Genomic DNA, 27,770 nt, shown 5'->3' with positions numbered 1-27,770 from the left:
ACCGGCGTGCGCCGAGCGAGTGGGCGTGGCTCTGCGCGGCTGCCCCGCCCCTCCCCGGCCAGGCCACGCCCCCCCGCCGCCCCGGGCCGCGGCGGCATAAAGCGGCGGCGGCCGGGGGCCCGCTCCGCTCTCGGTGCCGCGCCATGGCCGCGGCCCGGCGCAGGGTGTCGGTGGGGCTGGGGCTGGCCGGGGCGGTCTGCGCCCTCCTGGGGGTCTGTCTGCTGCTGGTGGGGCCCCTCATCGTCAAGGAGCAGGTTGTCAAGGTCAGCGGGGGCCTGGCGGGCGGGTGCGCGGCTGCTGCGGGCGCCGGGGAAGCGTTTGGGGGGGGCAGGGGGGCCGGGGCACGGCTGGGGGCTCGGTGTGCGGGCGGGGCCCGCCGCGAGGGGCGGGGGTGATGGTGGTGCGCAGCGGGGTGTGCTGGAGCCGGGGTGCAGCCAGGCCCGGGGCACGGCCGGGGCTTCCCTGTAGAGCGAGAGACCCCTGAGCGTCGAGACGTCTTGGGGGTCACGGCTGCAGCGCTGAGCAGGCCCCGAGCCCTGGCGTGGGCAAATCTCGGTCTGGGGAACCCCACCCTTAGTTTCAGCAGACGTGCATGGGCTGAACGGGCTCATCCCTGCTTAGCAAGGGCTTGTTGCGTAGCTGGAGTTGGCTGGGGGACGGTGCTGGTGGTGCTGGGCTGCGCAGCTGGGCAGGGCCGAGCGCTGCCCCGAGCACCGGCCCTTCCTCCTTCCCCCCTCCTTGCCCTGCAGCGCTGGTTGTTCCTTTCATAAACAGGTGTGCGGGCCACCAGGCTCAGAGGTACTCTGGTGAGATGCTGTCCAAACTGGAGATGGGACAGCTGGTGCACAGGAGTGCTCTGAAGGAGCCTCTTGCATGGAGCAACCTCCAAGTCATTATCTGTTCCTAGACCGAAAACCTAAAGAATTGCTTCTCTGAAGACCTGTTTTATCCACAAGAGAGGTCCTGAGGCGGAAGGGAGCTGCGGATGGAGTTGCTGGACTGTCCAGTAAATGCTGCACAATCTTGGGAACCAGCGCTCCTGTTCTCATTGTTGAAACACCAGTTATTATGCTGTAACGAGCCAGTTGGCTCATTCCCATATTCAGCCAAACCTTTTTCTCCCCTGATCAAAGGAGATGCGCCTCCTGCCTGGGCATTTCTCCAAGCTTGCACCTACCCAGGTCAGCATCTGGAAATGATGGATTGACATCTTCTGATGGAAGAGGTCAATAAACACCCCATATAGCCAGTGGTTGTGGTTGCAAGTGCTGCAAGGTCTCTGCCGAAAATGAACTTCTCTTTAAACATCTCCTCTGGAAGTGCTGCTGGCTGGGCGCACTTGCTGGCTCTTGGACAGACAGTCCCGTGGCTGAAGCAGTAAAAGTCAATCCTTGTCCAGTTTCATGGACACCAGGAGCTGGTACCTGCAGAACAGGAAAGACATTTTTGGTGCCAAAAGCTTTCTGCCCTCTTTTTAGCTTATCCTGATTCTTACTGCCCGATTAGCTAAATCCTCGTAATTCACGATGAGCACAGAAGATGAGGAAAAGACCAACCCTTGTTTCTCCTCCCTTCATCTCAAGCCCTTTGTCTCTAGCATGACCCAGAATGGGTCCTGAGCTCTTATGAGGCTTAATGTGAAATTGGGAAAAATAACTGAGTGATGATGGGTGGTGAGAAATATCCAGGGCCTTACTGAAACTACTGGGTTGGTCTTCAGAGTTGTGGGTGAGAGGAAGAGCTGGGCCTTGAAGGGCTGGTGACAGGGGTTGGGCAGGTGGAGGCTGACTTGTCAGTGCTGGCTTCCCAGGATCTGCATGGAAGGTCAAGAGGGTGTATCCCAGTGGAGAAGCACTTAATTGTGGAAAAGGTTGTAGTTTGGGGGATATCTCTGAATAAAGGATAGGGGAACACACAGTAGCAATGGGGAACTTGGAGCCCAGCTCCTGCTGAGTTTGCAAAAACTGAATTGCGTTGGCAGTTGGGCTGCCTCCAGCATTGGCCCTGCGAAACCTGGAGACGTTGCTTTTGTGGAGTGACGTGGTCCCACCTAAGATAGCATCTTTGGTACAGTGAGGTTGCATCAACTCACCTGTTTGTCACTCAGCTTTTCTACTCCACCTGGGAATTCTTGTGCTGTCCTGCCTGAAATCTGGGAGAAGACTGACAGTGCTGTCTTTGCTGTTTTAGCAGGGTGATGAGGATGGTGGTGAGAGGATGTGGAGGATGAGGTCGGGCACTGGGGTTGATTTGCACACAGCGTGACTGCTCCTCTCAATCTGAAGAGGAAGCCTCAACTCTCAGTTTTACTGAGCAGAGTGGCTGAAGCCTCCCTCCTGGAGAAGCAGGATTTGGGCACTGTTGATGGAGCTGCTGTTCTTCTGGTCCTGTCTGGAAGAGACAGGCAGTAGCCAGTTCCTCTCAGTTCCTCAAGAACTGAATCAGCCTGGTCAGGAGGAGTCAAACATCTCAGTGACATTTTGTAACTCATCTAAGTGAAAAATATTCTATTTTTATTTCAACCATATGACCATATTTGTTTTGACCTACAAGTAGCTTAATTCTAAGGCTACCCTGTTAAGTAGATCTTGATTAGCAACATCTGTAGAGTACCTAGAGCTGCTGTGTCCACATGGGATGGGGCTGAGAAACGTAGCAGGGAGCTGGGATGCAGCTCTGTCTGTGTACATATTATACATATAAATGCATAAGCAATGAGGGATCCAGGGAGTACAAGACAGAATAAGCAAGTAAACGAAAGCAGATTTTGCTGTTCATGCTCTATTGGACACTCGGGAGTAAGGATTATAAAGCAGGTTATGTAAAAACTTGTCCTATCACTGCTTCTTTGCCATGAAATCCCTGAGGCTGGCAGGTCAGAGGCTCTTGGCCAGCAGCACGTGGGCACTGATGTGGAGGTGGGAAGGGCTTGCTAGGTGGGTTACACTGCACCGTGGAGATGTCTGCTCAGGGGTAGGGCTTGGAGGAGCTGGGCTTGAGCGAGGGGCTTGCAAAGCCTTGCTGCTTGTGGGTAGCACAGCCTCACCTCATGGCTAAAGAAAGATGGGGCATTGCGGGGAAGCCTCAGGCAGCTTTCCTTCTCAAATTCCTGTGGCAGCAAATATGTGCATGGTCAGATCGAGCTGTTCCAGGGCAGGAGAGCCATTGTGGAGCTGCCAAGCTGCAGTGGGATAATGCCCACGTGCCTTCACCAATTAGTGGATCAAACCCGCTTCCATAAGCTGGTTGGGTTACTTAACCATGGCAACGGCTTGTACTTGCAGGGGGAGCAAAGATTATAGAGGAACACACCCAGAATAAATGCTTAAGAAGGAACAGGCTCTTGTCCGTCAGGCAGCCCCTAGGAGGCAGGGAGGGAGTGGAGACAGATGTGTCCAGATGTCAGCCCCTGGGCTGGCCAGCTGCTGAGGGCTTAAGTCATGTTTGGACCCTTGCAGGCATTTCCCAGCGAACAGGACAGTGATATGGAAACTACGACTGTGCCTTGCCTTTGACCTGCCTTATGACAACTATGAGTTACTGCAGGATGGCAGTGGAGAGGTCACAAAGGTGTCCTGCACAGCGCCGTGGGACACAGCTGGGTCACCATCCCAGTTCTCTGTGTGCTTTTTGGGAATCTAGTGGGCTCTCCCTGCTGGCACCCTAGCAGTTATGTGGGTGGATGTGCCACCTCTCCCAGCCCTTGCCTGCTTCTGGCTGCGTGGAGCTGCCAAACCTGGCAGGCAAGCAGAGGCCTGTGGGACAGGGTTGTTTCTGCCAGGCAAGTCAAACATGCAGAGCTGTGAATAATTCAGTGCTGGCTTGTCTAGCGCAGAGCGAGCCTCCAGCACATCAAAACAGTGCCGAAATCCTGTGGGTAGGATCTGGAAAGTTGAGCCTGAATAAATAAGCCTACAGACATCCTGTGGCACGAACTTGATGCTCCTGCATACGTAAGTGTTCCTGGTTTAGATCTGTCTTGGTTTCAGTCTGCATAACGCGCCTGGATCCTCCAGAGAGCTCCTACTGGAACTGCTGCCTTTGGCTTGGCCTGATGTGGAGTTGAGGGTGGATGTGCTCAGCTGCAGGCACTGAGCCCAAGAGTTGTGTCTCCTTATCTTCTTTTGTTTTGCTTGCAGAATGTCAGGATTGACCCCAACAGCATCTCCTTCAGCATGTGGAAAGACATTCCTGTTCCTTTCTACATGGCAGTGCACTTCTTCGAAGTGCTGAACCCCAAGGACGTCCTCCAGGGAGCGAAGCCGGTGCTGAACCAGCGTGGACCTTATGTTTACAGGTCAGCTACCACTTGTGGTCCAGCTAGGTGTGAGCCTGGCCACCATGCAGTCCGCCAGGCCCCTGGCTGACTCCTCTGGCAGGAGGACATGGCATTAGCACACTTGGTGCAAGTCCAGTGGCACAGGATTTTAAAGCAACTCAAATGTGCTCTAATTGCTCTGATCTTACTAAAGCCACAAGTAGGACCTCTGGTCACCGGGGTGGTAAGGCTGGTCTGTGCTTCACTGAGTTGTGGAGCTCAGACCCATGCTGGGACCTGTTGGGCAGCAGACCTGGGTTGATATGGTCCAAATATAGTCATGAGGGGTGTTGGTGTGGTGGTGGGCAACCCTCATCTTCAGAGTGGCCTTGTTTCATTGCCACTGTGCATTTAAGAGCTGGAGACCTCTTATCTAACATGAGACCCAGAATCCGCCTAACAGGAATGCTCTGGTCATGAGAACCAGTATGGAGCACTAAAACTTGGGCAGGTCCACCCAGGCAGGGCTGGGTCCATTTGTCATGGCTGAGGATGGTGGTTGAAGTGCCAATGCTTCTCTGAAGTGATGGTTGATGTTGAGTTGAGCATGTGAACTTACCCATAAATAGAGATATTAAACACATTAGTGTCTACACATGTAGGCAAAGTCACGTCAGAAGCCTAAGCAAGCTCATGTGGGGAGATTACTGGTTTAATCCAAAGCTGTTTGAGTAGTGCTCTGGGGAAACCTGGCAGTATGTATATGCCCTTGTTTCCCCTGTGCTAGGCAGGTCACACCGTAAGACCATGTGGATCCTGTATGTTGTGATCACATCAGTCACTTGGCTTGGGAAAAAGGCTTCACTTACCATAAAAAAGAATAAACAAAGGGGCAAAACTTAATACTGTCCTTGTGTTCCTGCTGAGCAAGATTAGTGCCCTTCCCTAATGTGGGACATAAAACAGAGGCTCCACAATAAAGGACTTTGTTTTTGCTGGTGGGTTGAGCTGCAGCTCCCCTGGGAGCTGTAACAGGCTTGTGATGTTGGGGGTAACCTTGTGCTGCTGTGGAGCATTGCAGCCCCTTCTCGTCAGCTGGGAAGAAACACTCCATGTTTGCAAACTGCTGCAGAATCCCATCTGTCAGGGGACTCTCAGGCTGCCCTCTCCTCCTGCTGGACCCTAACCCTGGTTGGCGTGTGAGGTTGACACTGCCTGTTTCCCAGCACGGTGCCTCCTCTGCTGTCCCATGGCTTCTTGCTGGGGCTTGGTCTCCTTCCTCTGCTCTTCAGAAGCAAGGCCAGGCCTGTGCAGCCCATCCCTGGGGGAAGGGTCCCATGATCTCTCCCATCTCTTTGCAGAGAGTTCAGATATAAGACAAATATCACATTCCATGACAATGACACTGTCTCCTTCCTGGAGTACCGGAAACTCTTCTTCCAGCCGGACTTGTCCAACGGCACTGAAGATGAGTACGTCGTTGTGCCAAACATTTTAATGATGGTAAGAACTTGCTCCATGGATGGGTACCAGCTTCTGAGCTTGTGGGGAGGGTGATGGAGCCCAATGCTGATTCAAAGCTTATGTTCTTGTAGAGCTTAAGGCTCGTCAAGCCGTGAGGTGGGTTAAGCTTACAAAATTGCTTTCTGGGTGTTGTCACGTGGGGCTGTTACACTTCCAGAAGCAGAGCATGCAGAGGGGCTGGCAAAGCAACTGGGCTTTAGTCTGTGATCTTGTTTGAGCATCCTCTGGGGGAATGAAGCCTGTGAGCCCTCAACTGCTTTCTTCTCAAACTGGGGATAAGCAGTGCACCTCAGTTTGTCCAAAGGATTTCTCCAGAGCTGTAGAGCTGAGCACTGAAGATGCATTGCTGCTTCTCTAGTAAAGATTGGGTGCTCGTCTCAGAGGCTTCTTTTCTTTCCCAGGGAGCAGCTGTAATGATGGAAAAACTGCCAAACTTTGTGAAGCTTTTACTGAGTGGAGCCCTGGCTGGCCTGAAACAGGAGGCGTTCATGAACCGGACGGTGGGGGAGATCATGTGGGGGTATGAAGACCCTCTTATAGACACAATAAATATGATTGTTCCTGGTCTAATCCCTTTCAAGGGGAAATTTGGCTTATTTATAGAGGTAAGTAAACTGTTGCTTGGGAACACTAAAATCACAGCTATATTGGCCTTGGGATTGAGTGCCTGGGCTATCCCCCTCACAAGCTGTTCGGAGCAGCCGTGTGTAGCTGGTGGTGGTTGTGTAAGGCTCCCTTAATTCTCCCCTCAGGCAGAAATGCATGTGTTGGAAGCTGTTGCTGGCAACTGAAATAAGTAAAAGTTTAGTAGCTTCCAGTGTGAAGCACCTCTAGAGCTGATGAAGCATGCAAAGTTATTAACATATTGCAGTCTTGTGGTGTATAATGGATTAAAAGTTAGTTTCTTCTCTCTACAGCTTAATAACTCCAATTCAGGACTGTTCACAGTGAACACAGGCATGAAGAACATCAGTAGAGTTCACATGGTGGATACATGGAATGGACTAAAGAAGGTAAGGGTTGGGCAGCAAACCTCCAATGCAGGGGCAATGCCTGGTCTGAAACAAGATAAACTGAAAGCTCTCAGTGCTGTTGTATCTCGGGGTTGTAGGTTTGGGGGCAAGTTTCTACATGACTTTGACTGTTGCAGCTATTGTTCTAGCCAGTTGCCAGAAGGCAGCCAGATGACAAGAGGCTTGTTGTGAAGCATTAAGTTCAGCTCATCATTGGTGTCACTTGGACTCCCTTGAAATGCTGTTGGAGCTTGTTGCTTCCAGTGGTTGAAATCCCAGGCTCCTGTGTTTAAGGTGTTACTTTAAATACCCTCGTTAAAGGGATGCTTATTTTTCCCTTGTGGAATTCCCCTCCTAACTAAAATCAACTGAACCTATAGACTGGCCACTGTGGAAGCACTTGGGATAGGTGGATCTTGTCCTGTTTTTCCATTAATTGAGCAGATGTTTGTGAACGGGAAAGATCTTGGAAGCTCTTCAGTGTTGCTGTCTCAAGCTGCTGTGGAAGCAGTGTGGAGTGGTGGATGTCCCATCTGGCGGTGGAGGCCAGCTCTTCAGCTAGCTCATCGTTCTGAGCTCTTCTCTCTACATCTGGCTCGTAGGTGAACTACTGGCGGAGCAGCCAGTGCAACATGATCAATGGGACTGCGGGGGAGATGTGGCCACCGTTCATGTCCCCGACGTCGCTGGAGTTCTACAGCCCTGACGCCTGCAGGTGAGGCCACAGCTGCTGGCTTGTCCCCGTGCAGGTGGCAGGAGATGCAGCACTCATCCTGTGCACACAGAGTACCTATGCAGTGACGCAGAGGGCTCAGGACTTGTTTCTGTACTTAAAATTCAGCTGCAGCTCTGTTGCAGTACCTGAGCTTTGCAGAGAGTGTAGCTGTCTAATTAGCAGCATCTTGTGGTACTCATAAATACCTTCCAGATCATTGGAGAAGACTGACTTGCCCGTGTTGAATCAGTAGAAAATAACCAGTCTAGATAAGATGTGGGAGGCGAGAGGGAGAAGTAAGAGTTGTCATAAAGAAATGCAGCTCTAACTGTTTGCGGAACTATTTCAGCTGACTAAATGCTTTCAGAAGTGATGGGGGGGGGGGGGGGCTAGTGCCACTGTTTCCAGGCTGCTTTTTTTTTTTTTGTTGCCTAGTTCACGCACTGCTGTGCGTGTCTGTCCTGTATGAGACACCCTGACCTTAGCTGATCACACAGGGGTTAAAGTACCCTGCAGAGCCTGCCCGTGTGGAAACTCCCCAAGGCTGGAAGGAGGGGAAGCCAGGAGGCAGGCATAGCACAAAACCCTATCTCCAGCCTGGGGAAGATAATGTTGATTCAGGCTTTGTAGATAGTGCTGCAAAACAAGCAAGTGCTGAATAAAGAACAATGACCTCTTCAGCGAACAAGTGAAGTCAGCTGAACCAAGTATTAGTGCAGGAATTCCTCTACACAAGGGACATCAGGAAATACCAAAATGACTGGGAGCCAAGAACTTAGGGGAGTTTTACCAGTAATCAAAGTTTAAATACACATAACCTGTTTCAATAAATCTTCTAGGGAACAGAGCATGTTTCCAGGCAAGGCATAAAGAGAAGTAGAGGAAACCAAGCTTGGTTTCTGGTTAGTGCAGGAGGTTCCCACCAGACAGTGCTGTGGGGGAAGTGGCTCTGCCTCTTCCCCAGGCAGTGCTGTCTCTCCTCCCCAAATCCCTCTCAGCCTCTCTGCTAGCAGTGCTGGCTAGGAGGGATTCACAAACATCAGCTGATAGACTAGGAGCATATCTGCCTTGCAGCTGAGCATGCAGGGCTTATCTCCTATGCTGTTTGCACATTAAGTGCAGCTGATGCTGAGATGCAACTACCTGGATGTCCTGGCGCAAGGTAGGCAAGGCTTTATCCTGCTGATGTGCTGCAGCAGCCTCTGCCTCCTTCTTGGAAGGTGAGCGCAGCCGAGAGGCATGCATGTAACTGTTGAACGTGCCCTGAATCCCCAGTCCTTGGGCCTGATGTCAGCTGTAGGAATGAGCATCCCCTTGGTCTGCCCCAGCTGTCTGCATCCCTGGAAGCCATGCTCAAGTGTGAAAGAGGCAAAATTCCCTCCTGGAAATTTGTTTCTATCCTGGCCAGCCAGTAGCAGTAATGCAGCATAACATCACTAGCCTGTTGTATCAAAAGAAAAAATCTTGCTGCATAATGTAGTAAAATTCTCCACTGACCTGCCAGCCTATATGCTGGAGCTGTGCTGCAGAAGAGTTTTAGCCAGGGTGCATCCCCTGTGATAGAGCACCTCAGAGCCAAGGCTTGCACAAAGAGGGTATTATCTCTTGGAGAGCAGCCCTGGGGATTACTACATGCCTTTAAACAAATCTCATCTGGATACTGCAAACAGACTTAAGCCTGTGGTTTCTCTCCATAACTAGTCCTGGCCAACCCTTTATCTCTGCTTAAAGCATGGAAAGCAAATGCCTTAAATACTCATTCCCCATTTAAAGCACTGCTCAGTGTTTATCTTGATCTCAAAGTCTAAGTTACGTTGCAACCGCATCTTATCCAGCGACGATAAGAGCCTGGTTCTGGGCTGGGAACTTCTTGGCCAATCCTGATCCTTCTCCACTGAATCTTTCCAGGTCCATGACACTAGTGTATGAGCAGTCTGGGAAGTTTGAGGGTGTGCCCACCTACCGCTTCGTGGCCCCGAAAACTCTCTTTGCCAATGGCACAGACTATCCACCCAATGAAGGCTTCTGCCCCTGCATGCAGTCTGGCATCCAGAACGTCAGCACCTGTAGGCTAAGTAAGTCCTTAGTAAGTAAGTCCCCAGGCTCTGCCTTTTGTATCAATATTAAACAGTGGGGATGTGATACCAGCTTGGCTGTCTGGGAAACTGGCTCTGCTATCTGCTGGAGTGCTAAAAGGTACCTGTGTGCACGGCGTTCTCGCACTCCCACAGGCATCTCAGCAAGGAGGGAAAGAGAGAAAATCCTTGTGCTCAAAGTCCACAGCCCTGCAGCAGCCTGGTGTTTGTGGGAATGTCCAGGGATACGGTGGGAGTGGTACATCCCCTGGGCTGGGGAGGGAGCAGGCAGGCCATGTAACTGCCAAATGAAATGTTAACGTTGGGTGTTGAGTGCAGGTGATGCTGGAGTGAGAATTCAGACTTAGTGCCCTAACCCGTGTCTGGGTACAGCGAGTCACCAGGGCATTGCATGATGTGTGGTGGGAGAGGGTGGCTTAAACCCTGGGTCTTAACCCTCCCAATGGAAGAAGCTGCAGGGACGGACAGAGATTTCTGGTTGGGAAGAGAAAAGTATAAAGGTCTGTTCAGAACACATGCTGCAACGGTTGAAAAACCTCAACAAAAAGTCTCAGGTGGGTTTGACTGAGCTTAAGGTGTCTTTGTTCTCATCCAGATGCACCGATATTCATCTCCCATCCTCACTTCTACAACGCTGACCCAGCCTTGGTGGACGCCGTTGAAGGCCTCCACCCCAGCAAGGACCAGCATGGGCTTTTCCTCGATGTGCACCCGGTGAGTGAGCTGGGGGGGCCTCGCCTGGCCCGGGGGTCCGGCCTGGGCTGAGCGGGACCAGCTGCCTGGCCGCCTCGCTCTGCTCTCGTGGCATTTGTTTGGGCAGGTTCCATAGTGCAAAGACTGACGAGGACATGTGCAGATAAAAATATCAAAGCCATAAACTAATTGAATAATGAGCCTGGCTTCAAGAGAATTGCAGAACTAATTATAAGCATAATTGTTTTGATAAGCACAGTCAAGTTTTTTTCCACTGACTCAGGTCTATAACACCAGGAGGTGTATCTAGCAGCAGCCCAGTTACGCCCCAAATCTGCAAACACATATTGCCATGAGAGCTGACTGGCAAAGTCTGAAGACCCCGCTGTAGCAGAAGCTGTCATCACCATTTTGGGGCTGGCTGCTTCTAATCTCTCAACCTGCTCATCTAACTGGCTGCTTTTGCACTGGCCTGCTGCTGTGTTACACTTCCACATATCTGTGGCGTAAGGGTGAAGTCACCATTCCAGTGGCGATGAGTTGGGGTGTCCTTGAGCCATCATTGTCCCAGCTGCTGATGGGGAGGGGACTGTGGGATCTTCCACCCATGGCCTGTGTTGCATGTGGTCAGATCTTCCAAACACTCAGTGATGTTTGCTCAAGCAAGAAACCAATCCCCCTCTAGGGGTAAGGTAAGCTGTGCTTCTTATCAAGGCATTGAGTTCTTACTGCTTTTCTTATCACAATTACGGAAATCTAATTAAGTTTATTACAGTATCAAACATCTACTGATAACAGTACAATTAACTGTATTCGTATCTAGCTGCAGCCTGCTGTGTTCAGACAGGGTCATTCCAACAAAAACTTTCTGCCCTTAATGTGTTGGAAAACTGCAGTGTCATCAAAAACCAACTTTATGGGTGTCAGCAAGACCAGCACTGAAGTGTGGTGTTTTCATGGCCTTAACCTGTGGCTGGACAGTGATGTCTGTTGGTTCCTAGTTAGGAGAAATGTTTTGTCCTTTGCTTTGTGCATGAATCTTTTGCGTTGATGTGTTTCCTTCCTGCTCCTGGTAGGATGAATGATGGAAGAGCCTTACCAGGCTTCAAAAAACACAGAAGTTGTTATTAGAACACCCTGCCTAGGGAGTCCCTTACAGGGTGCATATTCTCCTTTTGGTAATCTGAACTTGCTTATGTTCAGTCCCACAAGCCCTGGGTGACACAGCACCTCCCTGGTTCATGCTGTCTGCCCACTGCCTGTGTGCTGCCTTCTGCAGCAGCTACCTCTGTTCAGGGTGGCTTTGTGCCTTAGACCACCCCGAGGGCAGAGATCCCTTCTGCACGCTGCTGTGTGCCACAGTCTCAGTGACTGGGTGAGTGTTCAAGTGAAGGGGACAGACTGCACCTTGCCCTGGGGATGATGGACTCTCAGATGGTGACTGCTCATCCCCAGAGCCTGGTTGATTGATGTGTCTGCTCTGGTGGAAACCCCAGCCACGCTCCTGGTCTTGCGTGTGGTGACTGTGGTGAACTCTGGATGGTCCTGTCCATTGCTCTGGAAGGGGGCACCCCGAGCAGCTGTGATGGAAAGCAAAGGCTGGCTCTTCTGCGAAGCTCTCCAGACAAATGTTGGCTTTACTGATGAACTGGTTGATCTCTTCCTGTGCAGATGACGGGCATCCCCATGAATTGCTCCATCAAGCTCCAGCTGAACCTGTACATAAAGCAGGTGTCTGGTATAATGTAAGTAGTCACCTTTTACAAATGTCCATCTCCCTTCCTTGAGCAGGGAGTGCTGCTGATGCTGGGCTCACTACAGTTTACTCTCCCCAGAGATGAAGTAGCTTTAACAGTCCCAGTTGGCATGGTTGCAGAAGCCAGCTGGCTCATGTGGTGAAATATCAGCTATTCCAGTGACCTCAAACTGCCAGCCTTTAGCAGTGCAGCCTGTGGCTGCCTGTTTGCTGGGCTCCTGCAGCATTCCTGCACCTGCCTGGGGAGCTGATGATCAGACTGCTGCTCCTGGTGAGGTGCAGGAGTGTGCTGCTGCTCAGGTGTGACATCCAACATGGACAGGCAAAACACCCTCTGCCTACAGGGTTGGCAGTTGAAGCCTCTGACCAAAAAGACACTTTCAGATCTGTGAAAGCAAACAGAAGGTCTCTGCCCCAAAGTTGTATCATGCTAGATGTTAAATACCTACAAGGGTGGGAGTGTGCTCTTGCTGCTTTGACTGGCTCTAGTTCACACACCAGCAAACAGCCCCAATGCTGTGAACTTGGCTGCACCACCCTCTGGTACCATGCAGGTGACTGAGATGTCTTGTTGCTGCATGAAGTTTAGCATTCCAGTTCACTGAGTTCATGTGCCCGGAGCCCAGATTTGGGATGGCACGCACTGCTGTTGTCAGGCAGTTAAGCACAAATGGAAGTGTAAGCTCTGTTCTTGCATGAAAGGCCCAAGTTGGACCCGGTCCCTCAAGGGGAGAGCAGCTCACTGAAGCAGCAGGAATTGCTGCCTCCTTACACTGGTTTCCTGGCCACTATCAGTCTGTCAAACCCATCCCTTTAGGAAGAATTATGGCACTAACTGTGGTCTGATCAACCAGAAATCTAAGTGTGGGTTGTTTTTTTTTTTTTTTTTTTCTTCCCTCCCCAGTCAAACAGGGAAGATAAAGCCAGTGGTCCTGCCGCTGCTGTGGTTTGCAGAGGTGAGCTGCCTTCCTCAACCTGATTCTGCAGAGCCTCTCCTGTGGGAGGGGGGAACTGCCTCCCCATCACCCAGTGCTTGGGAAACTCCACTTGGGATAAATCTTTAAGCCAGACAGACTAATTAAGCACCAACAGAAGGCTTTGCAATACTTGGCTATGCCATTAATCCCTCTGAGCCGAACAAACCCTGCACTATACTTGGTAAACCTCCGGCTCTGTCCTAGCTGTGGGGTTAAATAGGGCCCAGAATGGAGCTGCCAGCATCCCCATGCTCATGTGGGCCAGGGAGTGCAGTCTCCAGCTGTGCGCATGGCCATCTGACTCCAACCATTTAGTAGAAGCTTCTAGCCTGACTGAATCTTGCTTACATTCCCTAATTGGTGGTGGGAGAGGGATTGTGCAGCTGGTCTGTCTCAGCTCTGGCTGGGAGAGAAATGCCACTGACGACTTTGCTTTTTTGAGCAGAGTGGATCCATCGAAGGCTCAGTCCTAAAGCAGTTTTACACCAACCTGGTGCTGATCCCATCCCTGCTGGACTACCTGCAGTATATCTTCCTTGGGCTGAGTGTTCCACTCATTATCTCAGCAGCTGTACTCATGGCAATGAGTCAGGTAAGACCTTGGAGATGTCTAATGGGAAATGCTGTTAGTCAAATCAGACTTAATCAGATGATGTCGATTGGGCTGACAGTCTAACACTCCTGAGGAAACATTGGCTGATGCCATGAGCAATGTCCTAATGGTGCCAGGTGCGAGCACATAGCAGCAGGACTTCCTTGGCCATCTAGAAACTGGGCTGCAAACAGATAACATGAGAGCATTTCTTGCCTTCTCTGTGCACAACAGTGATGGAAGTGGGTTCCTGTAGGAGGAGGTGTTTCTAGGCTCATCCAGTTTATGAAAGAACAAGCCTAGCTCATCAACCCAACTGTCATAGAAAGCAGCAGGTCTGTGCTGTTCCACAAATCTGTGCATCTCTGCAGGGTCCCAACAGATTTCTAATCTGAACAGAGCCTTCTCAAGGAGATAGAGCTATCTGAACACAGCTTGTTCACAAATGAAATGCAGTCGCTGTGTTCTTGCAGAAAGGGCACAGACACTGTGGCTGCTTCTCAATCCAGACTGGACTCTGCTTCTCCCTGAAACTCACTTGGTTTCTCTGTGAACTACTCCAAAGAGCTCTGGAAGTTAAACCCTCAGGGCCCTTGTGGATTTGGTCTTACTGAGAAGTGAAGACCTTTGAAGCCAGCAGGGAGCTGGCAGCTGGGCAGAAGTTGGCCCAGGATGGGGCAGGCAGTGAGGGTGCCTGGCTAGCACACGGGTCTGAGCTGTAAGGATAGAACATAAACCAGCTAAACCACTTGATGGAGATCTGTGCCTCCAGCCCCAAAACATTCATCTGATAACACTAAGCTCTCTAAAGGCTTTAGATCTTGAAGTAGAGATCTAGCTTCCTACCCTAACCTATATCAAAGCAAGCTTATTTAGTTTTGCACTACAGTCAAACGGCTTGAGCTGGCTCTAAAGCTACAGAAGTGAAGAGGCTACTTGTGGGGATAAAAAGGCAACGCTTAGGATGAGAGTGAGCTAAGGGGAGAGCACGTGCGAGGGGCTGCTTTTGCTCAACCTCATGTAACTGCCCTTACAGAAACAGTAATGCAAACCCACTTTAAATACTGCCAAAGTTCTGAGTATCACATAATTGGATTTTAACCAAGCCTAGAACTGCTTAATTGTCTTAAACACATGATCCCAAATCCCCTTGTTCCTCCACGCACTTCCCTGCAGGGTGGGAGCGATGCTAGGGCTGAGGCCTCAGCATTAAACCCTTACCGTGCTCCCGAGATGGTCAGGCTTTGGCTGCTGAACCTCTCTGCTTCAGCAAATGCAAATGGTTGCTGGCAAACAGGCTTTCCTCTGCTGCATAGCACCAGCGTATCTGAAAAAATGTCTGTATTTGCTGGGCAGCTACTTCTAAGACCTTATGTGGCCCCAGGCTGGCATTTCCTCACCCTGCTTTGTGTAAGTCTTAATTCCTGGTATCAGAGAGCCTTAACCATGCCAGAAAGGGTCAGAAAGAAAAGCTGGATTTAAAATTCACTCAAGTCAACTGAATATCTGCTGGTGAAATTTCCCAAACCCTGGCGTAAGCCAGCTGTATTTGGGTGCTCAGTGAAAAGTGTCACGAAGTGCTAGAACCAAAAATCAACTGCAGGAAGTGCCTGACTACCTGCAAAGTGATTAAAAAGCCTCAATGGCCTTATAAATCTCTAAGAAAGCTGTGCAACAACACATGAAAGTCTCTGCCTAATGAATAGATAAGAGCTGGAAGACAGCAATTTGCAGCCAAGGTGTGTTCCTTATTTGATTGAAGTGTTGCTGATCTGGCAATGATTGCTTAATCATGCGCAGTCCTCCCTCTGGAAATCACGGGCCGTGTCAGAGGGCATTGACCGCACCTTCACGTGTCTGCCAGCGTGGAGGTCTCCCTGAACCCAACTCCTTCCTGGAGGATCTTGTGGGCCTCTGGCTTCTGGAAGGAGCAGTGTGCTCTAAACCCAGTCTAGATAAGTGTGAAACACTTAAATCTTTGTCTAGCTTATAGTGGAGCCAGTTTGAAATGCATCTGTTGGACCAGCAGTTCTAAACAATGTGTAAATCCTGTACAGGCATAAAACATGCCCAGATGCAGCATTGTAGCTCTCCTCTCCTAACGTGGCCTAAAGCCTGTGTGGTGTTGCGTTTAAAAGGCAAACAGACCATTTTCAAACTGGCTTGACGCTGACCGAAATCTAAAATAGGACTTAGTTGAACCTAAATTTTGAAATCTTCATTAATAAGTAGATTCTAGTTAAACAGTGATTTAAAATCTCCTCCTAAAATTGGAACCCTCGTGGAATTCGTGACCAAGTACACCATAAACTAGCCTGATTGTCTTCTAGGAAAAATGCTCTTTATTTTGGAGTAGCAATAAAAAGAACTCAGACAGTAATAAGGCCAACCAGGCCACCTCTGCAGAAAAGCTGCCTCCGGTTAAGGGGACGGTGTTGCGGGAAGCCAGACTGTAGGTGGGTACCCAGTCAAGGTAACACACTTTTCTCTCATCCTGATTTGATTAAACTTTGCTTAAAACCAATCAAACGGAAATGTTTACTGTCCATGTCTACCAGACGTGCCCTCTTGGCAAGCTTTGATATAATAATGTCTCACGGCTTTATTCAGTGCAATTTAGATGTCTTAATACTCACACTTAACCAGGCTGCAAGCACATGCTCTTATTGTTTCTCCTGGTGTACCTGATCTGCAGCCCTAATAATATCAGCAGGGATCAGGGTGAAAAGTAGGATTGGTGTGAGGAAACACTTTTCTTGCCCGTTTTGTGCTCTTCAAGTGTTTGAGATTCAGAGGTAAGTTGTTTTTGAACAGGTAAAAACTCATGAGAGTAACAGAGGTATTCAACTGGTGGGTATCACTCCCCTCCTGCATGCTTGAAAAAGCTTTCAAGAGGGAATTTCTGATGTATAAAATATCTGGATTTGTATTACAGGATCACAAAATCACTGAATCGTTGAGGTTGGAAGGGATCTGTGGAGGTCATCTAGTCCATCCCCCCTGCTCAAGCAGGGTCACCTAGAGCCTGTTGCCCAGGACCATCTGCAGATGTCTCTAATCTCCAAGGATGGAGATTCCCCAACATCTCTGGGCAACTTGTTCCAGTTTTGACAGTTTTCACATTTTCTTAACGAAAAAAAAAAAGTGTTGCCTAATGTTCAGATGGAACCTCCTGTGTTTAAGTTTGTGCCTCTTGGCTCTTGTCCTGTCCCCTGGACACCACTGAGAAGAGCCTGGCTCTGTGTTTACACCCTCCCTTCAGATACTTGTATACATTGGTAAGATCCCCCTGAGCCTTCTCCAGGCTAAACAGTCCCAACTTTCTTGGCTGTTGCTTGTATAAGAGATGTTCCAGTCTCTTCATCGTTTTAGTGGCCCTTTGCTCCATTCTTTCCAGTAACTCCATCTCTCATGTCCTGGGACACCTAGAACTGTACAGAGTATTCCATGTGTGGCCTCACTGGCAATGAGCAGAGGGGAAGGATCACCTCTCTTGACCTGCTGACAACAGGTCCCAGCGCAGCCCAGGATGCAGTTAGCTGCCTTTGCTACACGGGCACACTGCTCATGTTCAGCTTGGTGTCCACCAGGACCCTTGGGTCCTTTCGTGCCCAGCACGTGCTGCTGCATGAGGTTGTTCTTCCCCAGGTGCAAGACTGCACACCTTCTTGTTGAACCTCATGAAGTTCCTGCCAGCCCCTTTCTCCAGCCTGTTGAGGTTCCTCTGGAGGGCAGCATGACCCTCTTGTATCAGCCACTCCTCCCAGTTTTGTGTCATCAGCAAATCTGCAGATCATTAATAAAGATGTTATACAGGGTTGGACCCAGTATTGACCCCTGGTGTACACTGCTAGTTACTGGCCTCTAACTAGACTTCATGCTGCTTCTCATGACCTGCTGGGGCCTGGCTATTCAGCCTGTTTCAGTCCACCTCCCTGTCTGCTTATCCGGCCTATACTTCATAGCTTCTCTACAAGATTCTTATAGGAGACAGTGTTGAAAGCCTTACTGAAGCCAGGTAGACAATACCTACTGTTCTCCCCTCATCCCTGAAGCCATTCATTTCATCATAGAAGTTTATTAGGTTGGTCAAGCATGATGAAGGCATGCTGGCTACTCCTGATGACTTTCCTGTCCTTCATGTGCTTGGAAATGGTTCTTAGGATGAGCTGCTCTATGACCTTCCTAAAAATTGAAGGGAGGCTGACAGGTCTGTAGTTCTCCAGGTCTTCCTTCTTGAACTTCTTCAAGATAGGAGTGACGCTTGCTTTCCTCCAGTCTTTGGGCACCTCTCTAAATTTCCAGAATTGTTCTAAGATTATGGGGAGTGGCCTAGCTGTGATATTAGCAGTTCCCTCGGCACTCATGGGTGCATCCTATCAGGGTCCATGGATTTATGTGTGTCTAGGTTGCTTCAGTATTCTATGACCTCTCCTCTTCCACTAAGGGTATGTCTTCCTTGCTCCAGACTTTCTCCTGGTCTCTGGGGTCCTCTGCTTCATTCAGCAACAGGCTCTCATGTTCCCCAGTCTTCCTTTAGTCACCTGTGCACTTATGGAAGCCCTTCTTCTTATCTCTGACATCCCTGGTCAGGTTTAATTCCTGTTGGGCTTTGGCTTTCCTAACTTCACCCTGCATGCTGGGAGAGTGCCCCTCTATTCCTGACAGTTTACCTGTCCCTGCCTCCACCTTCCGTATGCTTTCTTCTTCCATTTGAGTTTGGCCAGGAACTCCTTGTTCATCCATGTAGGCCTGCTGGCATTCTTGTCTGCCTTGGGATGCTTGTTGGGATGGACCACTCTTGAGCTTGGTGGAGGTAATCCTTGAATTTCAACCAGCTTTTTTGCCCTGACTATCTCCCCCCACCTGAGCTCTGTAGTCACTTTTGATACTTTCTAGGTAGCCCTGGTGATATCATTGGTGCCCACACAGAAGAAGTAATGGGTAATAGTCAAAGGGTTGGATAAGCCTCACAGTCCCTCCACAACACCCTGAATCCAGGTCCCCAGCAAGCAGCAGATCTCTAGATGACCAGTCAGGTGGGCAGATGGGTGCCTCTGTCCCCAGCAGCAGGGAGTGACCCTCTACTGTCACTTGCTGCTTCCTCCTGGGGTGTCTTGCATGATTTAGTCAGGGGACCCACGTGATCTGCTTGAAAGCATATCTGGCTCCTCTTCAACTTTGAGGTTGGTGAACGTGTTTTGTAGTTGTAAGCCTTTAGGTGGAGCAGGAGCCTTCCTCTCAGTGCCAGAAGGCACCAGCTTCCATCCTTCACCTTCCCCAGAGGCTGCACTTACCATTCTGTTAGGGATGGGTGCTCTCTGTATCTCTACTGCAGCTGGGATCTAGGGGTCTTCAAGCTGTTGTGTCTCTGAGGAGACCCTGCCCATCTCCCTTTCATCTTCTCTGATGCTGTGCAGCATGCTGACTTTGTCCCGTAGCTCCTCCATTTAGTGACACAGCTCTTCAGGCTGGGCGTACACAGGGGTGTTACCAGTGTATTGGTGGGCAGGGATGGAAATAACTTCATTTTGTTAGGGGAGGAGATGCAAAAATCTTCAATTTAAGAAGCCTTCAGAAAAGGTTTCTTGGCCAGATGAAAGTCCGAGAGGCTTGGGGAGTGCGCATCCCAAGCAGGGCTGTGGTGACTCCTGCGTAGGGTGTGAGCACAGTGGCACCGCCGAGTGCGCGGCCGTAACTGCTCTCCTCTCCTCTTCTCTTCAGAGAGCCGGTGCCAAGAAGAGCCCGTGCCACCCCACCACGCAGAGCAAACCTCCCCCCTCCTCCGAGACAACGCCTCTCCTACATGACGCCAACACGCTGAGCCAGGACGACGCCGAAGCCTGAGCCGCCAGCCCCCACACGCTGCCCACTGGGACTCGTCCGTGCTGGGGGCGAGACCTGCTTTGGATCCCCGGAGGTCTCTGGAAGGTGAAGTCATCCTGAGCAACTCAGCAGAGACCCCGTGCACCATGGCAAAGGCACGGGACAGTACTGCTGCACCAGCTCTCCTGTGCCGGGGCACGGGAGACCTTATCCACACACCCAAAACACAGCGTTGTTCCCAGGGGGGCGGCCTTTGCCACAGCCCCTCTCTCCCTGTGAGCCAGCAGGAATGAAGATGATCACTGGTTGAGCCGTGAAGTTATTTTGCAATTTAAGACTGCCTATTGCTAGGAATAAAAGGCACTTTAACAGGAGCCTTTAAAATAAATGAGGTTTGTATACGTAGCACTGATGGGATTTAGTGATCTTTTTAAAAGCCACTGTTCATCTCACGCGAATGGGGCTTGCTATCCTGAAGCCACTTATGGTTTTATTGCCACTTGATGTGGCTGGACTACACCACAAATCAATTCTGGGTGCTGTCACATCAGTGATGTCTCTTCCCAGAGTACCTGGAGCCTGCCCAGGGTTGCTCCAGCCTTTGCACATGTTGGAGAGTACAGTGGTGACTTTTAAAGCCCTGATTCTGTGCCATGACCTTGCGCTCCAGTGATTCTAGCCCACAACCCTTTTACTTAGCCTCTCCTTGCTTTAGGTGACTGCGTGAGATGAGCCTTGCCAGAAAACTCAGTGGTACATCTGACCTGGTGCTCAGCTCCTGCTGCCTGCTCAGCTGCCCAGGGTCAGCTCTTCTGCCCATGCACTGTCCGAGCTGCGAGGCCATCGTGTCGCTCTGCCCGTGCTGCCTGCACGTGGAAAGGGAGCAGGCAGAAGCTTGACCCAGTCCTTGAGCGTTAACAAAGATACTCGTGCTTTTGAGATGGAGGAAGCTATGTGCAATCGTGAAAATAACAATGGCTTTAGTAGATTTTGATTAAAACATTGCAGATTTCTGAAATGATGTCTTGGGGGATCTGGGACTGAGTGTCAACTAGGGCTGGGTTGGCTGAGGTCACTCTTTAGGGGGAAAGAAGCCAAAGGCCCAGGGATATTCTTGGGTAACTACCAATCACTAGTTGGCTACTACACCTCCCTTCCCTGCTTCCAACCAGGAACTGGGCTAGCCCTTGGGAAAACCAAAGGGGCCCCTGCTGGTGCCTCTGGCAAGGACAAAACAGAGTGGGGGGAGTCTCTGATTTCTCTTGGACCACGGGACTTGTTGCACTTGTGTGTGACGCTGATTCTGTGGTGGTCTAGAAACTGTTGCACTGGTCTAGGACAGTCCTGTGATCTTCTAGTAGGGTAAGAAGGTGTTAAGTTCCTCTTACACCTCTGTCCTTGCTAGTGAGGAAGAGCACAGGAGCTAGAACCAAGACCAGCAGTTTCTATGCTGGTGCATTCCTTCCTGGCCATGTCCCCAGTCCTGCAGCTGGGCTCGGGCTGGTTCACCGTGTTGTGATACAGCCCAGGTCATGAAGGGGAAGGGTAGCAGCTACCCAGAACTTGGCCCGTAGGCATGTCTCACAGGCAGGATGGGACTAGCCAAGCCCCTTTTTGTGGCCAGTACTGCTGGATTATTACTGTGGCATGAGTCCTCACTGCGGGTGATGCTTGAAGTACAGCTGTAAACTCTCTCTGGCCTTGAATGCCAAGGTAGCCACCTGCAAACAGTGGCTCGCAGCCCCCAGCCTCTGCCAGTGGCAAGTGTCACGGGAACAGGGCAGGGGCACGGCCCCAGCCAGGGCGCTGTGGGACGCTTCCACTCGCACCAGTACGACCCAGCGGCGTTCGGCAAAGCTTAACTAGATCAAAGATAACCACCCTTGGGCTCGCCTGCTTGAGGCTTGAATGACGTACTGGTACTGATTGCTGTTGTACAGGTGGAAACAAATAAAATACTGGAATATTGGTCTTAGCACAAGCTGTTTTTTTTTTTTTTTCTTTTGGGGTGTGTGTGCAGAAAAATATATAGCGAGGGCTCTTGCTTTTAATACAGAGGTGCCCGTTGCTGTAAGGCTTTGCCCTGGGGGTACCCCGGGGGAACTGGGGGGGGCTGCGGCACTGCGGCGCGGCCGCCGGGAGGAGCTGTGGGGCCGCACAGGCGCCGGGCCGGGGGGGGTGTCAGCGCTGTCCCCGTGTCCCCTCCCCAGGCACCTCCTGAAGCCACCAAACAGGGGCGGGGGACACGGAGCAAGGCCAGCAGCTGGTGTCTGCGGTGGTCTTCTGCCCTCCTGGCCCTGGGGAGCGGGAGCTCGCCCAGCCGGGGGGTCCCTGGGCAGGAGATGTCCGTGCGCGGTGAATCCATGCGCTGAGCTCAGGGCGCCTGGCAGACCCAACCCCGGGTGCCCCCGTGAAGATGGGGAAACTGAGGCAGGGATGGCGAGAGCCCCAGGTCCGGCCCGCTGACGAGAGCTGAAGGCCCGTCAGGCTGTTGGGCCATTTGACACCCTCAGTGGCCCCCGCTTGCCTGGTTTACCCCCCTGCCAAGCCGGATCGATCGGCAGAGCTCCTTGGCACTCGTCCCCCCCTCCCTGTGCACGGGCTGCGGCCGCAGCTGCTCGGCCACGCTGCAATGTGGTTATTCATCAGCTCAGAGCGCTCCAATTATGTTTCTCTTGCACCTCAGTCACCTTGGTGGCTGCCTGTGAAGTTTCCAATTCATTTTAAAATGCTTCTCATAACCCCAGGTCCCTTCCTGGCCCTGACTCATTCTCCCTTGCCAATTCCTTTTGCCTTTGTCGAGGGTGTTCAGGGCTGTGACAGCCCAACCACGGGCACGGCACAGCCAGCACCCCTGGTGCAGCACACTCCTCTGCACCAAGCCATGTTAAAATCATTTATGTTCTCCCAAGGGTTTTAATTGGCCTTCACAGGCTCACTAATTATCACAACCATCTCATTTTACTGTGCAGAGCCTCAGGTGCCACTTTGCACCTTAGTATGGCTATGGGAGATGAACGGTTCATCTCCATCCACGAGGTGCTTCGTCACCCAGAGTGTCTCCAGCTGAGAGCAGTTCCCTTCTGGTCTGGGCAGCAGCACAGGTGGGGGGATCAGAAAGGACTTGGGGGGACTTTCAGGGTGACTATATTCCCCCCCTGTGTGACACAGCCTCCACCAGCTCCTCTGGAAGACAGACCAGGGATAACACAGGACCCCCCCCATTTGCACTGGGGGTGGGGTGTTTTTATAAACATCGTATAAATGCATCACAGGTGCTGTTGCCATTCCTGCTCTCCAGTCCTATCCCACCTTCCCTGGAGCACCCCCAGCCCAGTCATCCTTTGGGGCTGCAGGGCTGGGGAGGGAGCTCAGACCCATCTCAGACCCTCCTGCACCAGGAACAGCCTCTGTATTATCCCCTCCACCTGTGTCCCAGTGCTCTCAGGTGCCCATCACTGATTGTGCTGGGTTAAAACCCTGGCAGGTGGAGGAGGTTCTGGTTTGAGACCCAGCAAGCCTTTCCTCTGCTTTGGTGTGTAGCTGCTACACTTCTCATCGTATCCAGGTTTGCTTCTGAGTGCACACAAGCTGTAGTTCCAGTCCCTTACATGCAGGACTCTTAGAGCAGCAACGAAATCCTCCAGTGATGCAGAGCGGTGAGTGAAATTGCTGGTGTGGAGATTGTGGGCAGGTGTATCTCCTGGGGCAGGGCTGTGGCTCTTATTGCTTTAAAAAAAAAAAACAAAACCACAAAAAAATGCAAAAACCAATCAATCAAAAAAAAACCCAAAACAAAACAAACCCTTTGAAAAAAGCAACACGTAGCCGATGCTGTTGCATTTATACAGGTGGCATCATGATGTTTGGTGGTGAAGTGTTTTTCTCCTTGGCAACTATAGGGGACAGAGCTTTATGTGCATGCAGCTGTCTGTGCGAGGCCACGGTGTGGGACGGTAGGGCCCAAAGTCCAGGCAAGAAGTGCTGGGAAATTCAGTGAATTGGGGCACCTGGTTTCTCTTGTATTTGGCCACAATGAACCTCTCCGTCTGGAAGGAGAGAGCTGGAGGGAGGACAGCAAGCTCATGTGGTTTTGGAGGACAGCCTGCATGGCCGGCCCGTGCCTGGGCGCTGCAGGGTTTGCTGTGCTCCCACGCCGGTTGGGTTTATTCCTATCTCGGGCACGGATCTCTGCCGTGTCGCATTGTGATGCAGGACTCCGGCCCTGGATGGGTGTGTGCAGCTTAAACCAGCGTCCTTCCTGCGGGTGAGCTGGGGGTTCAGCCTGGACCCCTCTCTAGGGTGGGGGTTTGCCCTGGTTTAAGCCCTTTCTCAGTCTGGCACTGAGCAGAAAGTGTTTTTCTGCTCTGCGCCGCAGTGCTGGCGCGAGCGGTGCCCGGCAGCCCTGGCCCTCAGCTGCCCTCTGTGCTTGGCCAGCACAGCGCTCTGCGCAGCCGTCTGCCGCCTTGGCTGCCGACCAGCCTGCCCGAGAGGTGTCCCGTGCTGCAGAGATCTCTGCCCTCGTCCCTTCCCTTGCAGCATGGTGGAGGTGACCCCAGCACCGTCCCCAGCGTGAGCCGTGCCGTGAGTTCACCCTCCACATGTGCAAATGCGTTGAGACCTGCGTCGAGTGCGTTATTGTTGCAGAAAGCAAATAAGGGCTGCTGGGCTTTGGCAGTGATGTCTCTGCTCCCAAGCGTGTGTTGGATGTCAGCGTTAAACTTTATGGTGTTCCATGCCTCATTTAAAGAGTGTGACTAAATGTCCTTCTGCCTCCTGCTCATGAGGACACAGGGGCTTAATTTTATTGCCTCGCTAGTCACCAGAATCAGGGCTGGACCTTTTCTGGGAAAAAGCCTGTGTGTGCATGAGCTCCTCCACCCAGAAATTCTCCTGCCCTTCAAAAAGGGAAGGAAAAAACCAATGTACTATCTGCTTTGAGCAGTTTCTTTTACCAAGGTGCTGCTGTGTCCTGGCAGTGAGAGTCACAGCCATAGCCTGTCACACAGAGCATTGAGGATGCTCTATCCTTGCTGCTGTGGCCATGGGGCTCCCCAAGTCACCCCAACATCACCTTGCCGTGGCGGTTCGTGTGCCGAACGTGGCTCTGTTGGAGCAAACAAGACTGTGGTCCTGGACTGATTTCGTGTTCCACTTTCCCATCACGGTGTGCATCTGTGCCCAACAGGGACGTCCCACTGCAGCCCGGGGCTGTGGGGCTCGGAGCGGTGACGTGCCACTGGTGTGCAGCCAGGGCTCCCTATTCTCGGTGGCTCCCTGGGAGCACTCGTTTTCTGGAGCAAGAGAAACAATTCCTAAAAAGGAGCAGTCAGATGGAAAATTGATACCAAATGGTGATATCAGTCCCTTGAGGAATAAGGTTTGATCTCTCAACTCATGGTTCCTGGGGGTTAGGACACAGGCAGACAATGCTATTTTAGATTTTTTTGTTGTGCTTTTTTTTTTTAAAGTTTATTCTTTTCCCCTTTTCTAAGTTCATGATTTTCCCAGACACGAGCTGGCTTCAGATTTGATGCTGATGGCACAGGCTGCTGCTTTGGATGTGTGCAGCGTCCACAGGATACAGAGGGTCTGTGGAGCTGTGCCTGGCTCTGCTCCTGCTCCTCCACAGCTCCTGCAGGGCCAGGGACCATCCCCAGCAGCTGACACTGGACTGGGGGTGTTTGCCAGCCCCATGTGGTGGTTGTCCTCAGGTAGAGGCAATCCTTGGCAGGCAATAGCCACCCTAAGGGTGCCCACCTGGTTTCCAGTCTGGTGATCCTCCTCATCTCCACTGTTGACCCCTGTGACTGCAGATGCTGCTGCTGAGCACCATTTCTGGGGGTATCCAGCTGAATTTCCACACTTAATAACATTTCTTGTGTCTGCGCTGCTCTGTTAAAAACCCATCCTCCCTACATGACCCAGTTGCTTTCTGCCTTTTCCACTGGAACTGTTTTCTGGGCTGCTTCTCGTAGGAAATTGCCTGCTGAGCCACCGGTGCCACGGACAGGAGGCTTCACCTGCCTGCAAACCGTGGGGCCGTGGGCTGCGGTGTCCTGCTGCACGTAGTGCCAAGCACGAGGCATTGCACGGGCCAGGCAGCCGTGGCAGGGAGGGAGCTGAGCTTTGCAACTGAGCTTCCAGGGAAGGAATTTCCAGCAACTGCAGATCCCATCCCCAAAGGCAGCATTTCAAGGAATTACCCTTTCCCCCCTCGCTGCAGACTTCCTCTGCTTTTCCAAGTAAGCCCCTGGCTTGGGGCCATGTATGTAGAAACCAGAGCGGAGCAGATCCATGGGAACGTCAGCAGGGCTGGAGGTTGGTGCTGGCCAGGTTCACAGTGCATGGCTCTTATCTGCATCAAGTGCCCCTAATTAAGGCGCTGAGCCGCTCCCTCTTAGCTACCTCTCTTGTGAGCACCGCGTTTCCAGCGTGCTGGATGCCACGAGGAGCAGTGAAACTGCTTTCAGTGCCAACAAAAATAAATAGTGATGAGGAGATTTTTTTGAGCACTATTTTAGCAAATATCAGTTCCCAGTGTTGGTAACTCAGTCCCCTCACTTGTGGGACCCTTGCAGGGCTACTCTGGGTCCCGGGTGCGCTGAGCATCCCGGAGTGGTGCAGAGAAGATCCCCTGTGGGGTCCAGCTCACCTGCACCCCTGATAACCAGCCTGACCCAGTGGGGAGGCAGAGAACAAGGGGCAGTCCCTGCCTGCCCAGAGAGCTGCCAAACAGCCCCGTGTTTGCTCTTCCCCCTTCTCTAGAAGATGCTCTGTGCACAGCATTAATTTCCATGCCCCAGCGGGGATGGCTGGGGGGCTCTGAGCAGGCTCTGGAGGAGGCGATCACTCTCCCTGGCAGGGGAAGGCAGGGATCACATTCCCTTCTCCCTGCTTTAATGGTGCTTGGTGCCCTGGCGGGTGCATCCCCAGAGACATACCTTGTGGATTTTCTTTGGCTCATAAATATTCCCCTGGCCTCCTCAGTGCCCCTAGCAAATAAATTATCTGAAGCTACATTTCCCCATTTCAAAGCCTTGTGAAAGAAACCAGGGGGTTTAGCAGCCCTGGCTGGCTGGAGTCGTTCACATACCATCCACCCATTTGCATTTGATCTACTTCATCCTGTGTTAAGTAATCCTTGAAAGCCGCAGTGGGTTGCAGGCCCTCTGCGTGCCTGTAAATCACTGGGGCATGTCACATGCTGTAAATGAGTGGGTATATGAGCGTGTCCCACCCCTTAATCTGATCTGAAACATCCCCCTGTCCAAGAAAGAAACCATCCTTGTTAAATCAGAAATGCAGCTCGCTGGGCTGGGGTCAGTGTAGGCGCTGGGGCGGGAGCGTGCCTGGCCCGGGGAGGTGCGTTTCCATGCGGGACCCGAGCAGAGGGCTCACCTCGAGGGGCAGCTCCGTAGGGATGCGCTTTGGGGGTGGTTTTGGTGTCCTCCGGGTGCCTGCATGCACCTTGGTCTGGGTGTTCCTGGCTCACCCCTGCCTGCATCCCCCAGGACCTCCCTCAGTTGCCCGTTAACTGGGGCTGTCCTGTGGCTAAGCACTGTCACAGCCACGTTCAACATCTGCATCTCCCACCCCACTCGCTTTCCTTTCCATCCCTGGAAGTCTCCTGGGATGGAGAAGGAGTCCTGCCCCATGCAGCAGCCCTGCCTCACCCCTGTCCCCGCTGTGCAATAGGGTTTTAAGTCACTGAGCTTGTGTGACTCCGCAACTCCCACATGCAGCCAAGCTACGGGCTTTCTCATTTGTAATAAATCAAAGATTATTCCCCTCTTCCCCATTGCCTCTCCCCAAAGGTCGCTATTGCTCAGCTGTGGCCTGACTTTAATTACGAAATAAGAGCGGCCAGAATGGGCACTAGGTGCTGTTAATTGGCTTTCCAGGAAAGGTTTCAGCAGAGAAAGTTTAACGCACCAGCGATCGATTTGCTTGGTGCCTCGCGTGCATTAGTTCAGCCTGACGCAAGCCCTTCGCCAGGTCCTAAATTCAGTGTACTGGGTGGCATTCACCCAAGAGCTGTGGCCAGCCTTGAGGCTCCAAGGTACTTTTCCCCAGCTAATTGAAGCCTCGAGGGCTCAGAGCTCCCCTGCCTGCACCAGGATGGATTTCAGCTGCTGAGAACAAATTCCAAGGGGGGATGCTGAAATAAAGCAGATGGGATGATTCTGGAGGTCAGAGTGAGGGAGAGGATGCCCTGCCAGGTGTCATGTGATGAAAACATACTTACTGCACCAGCAGCTGTCAAAAGCCCAAACAGATGAGGCAAGGTGCCCAAGGAGTGTGCAGGGTTCTCATTTAC

The 27,770-nt window shown here is 51.7% G+C and overlaps 1 protein-coding gene across 3 annotated transcripts; it reads left to right on the top strand.

Moving 5' to 3' along the window:
• The first annotated feature begins 80 nt into the window (after window positions 1-80).
• SCARB1 (scavenger receptor class B member 1) lies at window positions 81-19,855 on the top strand. 3 transcript variants are annotated; one of them, XM_074921220.1, is made up of 12 exons: window positions 81-263; window positions 4,140-4,297; window positions 5,620-5,761; window positions 6,184-6,387; window positions 6,700-6,795; window positions 7,398-7,510; window positions 9,419-9,585; window positions 10,202-10,320; window positions 11,971-12,044; window positions 12,960-13,011; window positions 13,478-13,624; window positions 19,349-19,855. In XM_074921220.1, exons 1-12 carry the CDS (start codon window positions 144-146, stop codon window positions 19,469-19,471), a joined length of 1,515 nt encoding a protein of 504 aa, XP_074777321.1. In that variant the 5' UTR covers window positions 81-143; the 3' UTR covers window positions 19,472-19,855. The 3 variants fall into 3 exon arrangements, with proteins under 3 accessions (XP_074777321.1, XP_074777323.1, XP_074777322.1); XM_074921222.1 differs by lacking the exon at window positions 19,349-19,855 and adding an exon at window positions 15,954-16,395 and having other exon boundaries at window positions 13,478-13,539; XM_074921221.1 differs by lacking the exon at window positions 19,349-19,855 and adding an exon at window positions 15,955-16,394.
• Window positions 19,856-27,770: the final 7,915 nt, after the last annotated feature.

The sequence above is a fragment of the Athene noctua genome, chromosome 17 (genome assembly GCF_965140245.1).
Source record: "Athene noctua chromosome 17, bAthNoc1.hap1.1, whole genome shotgun sequence".
NCBI lineage: Eukaryota > Metazoa > Chordata > Aves > Strigiformes > Strigidae > Athene > Athene noctua.
This window is presented reverse-complemented; position numbering and strand designations above follow the sequence as displayed.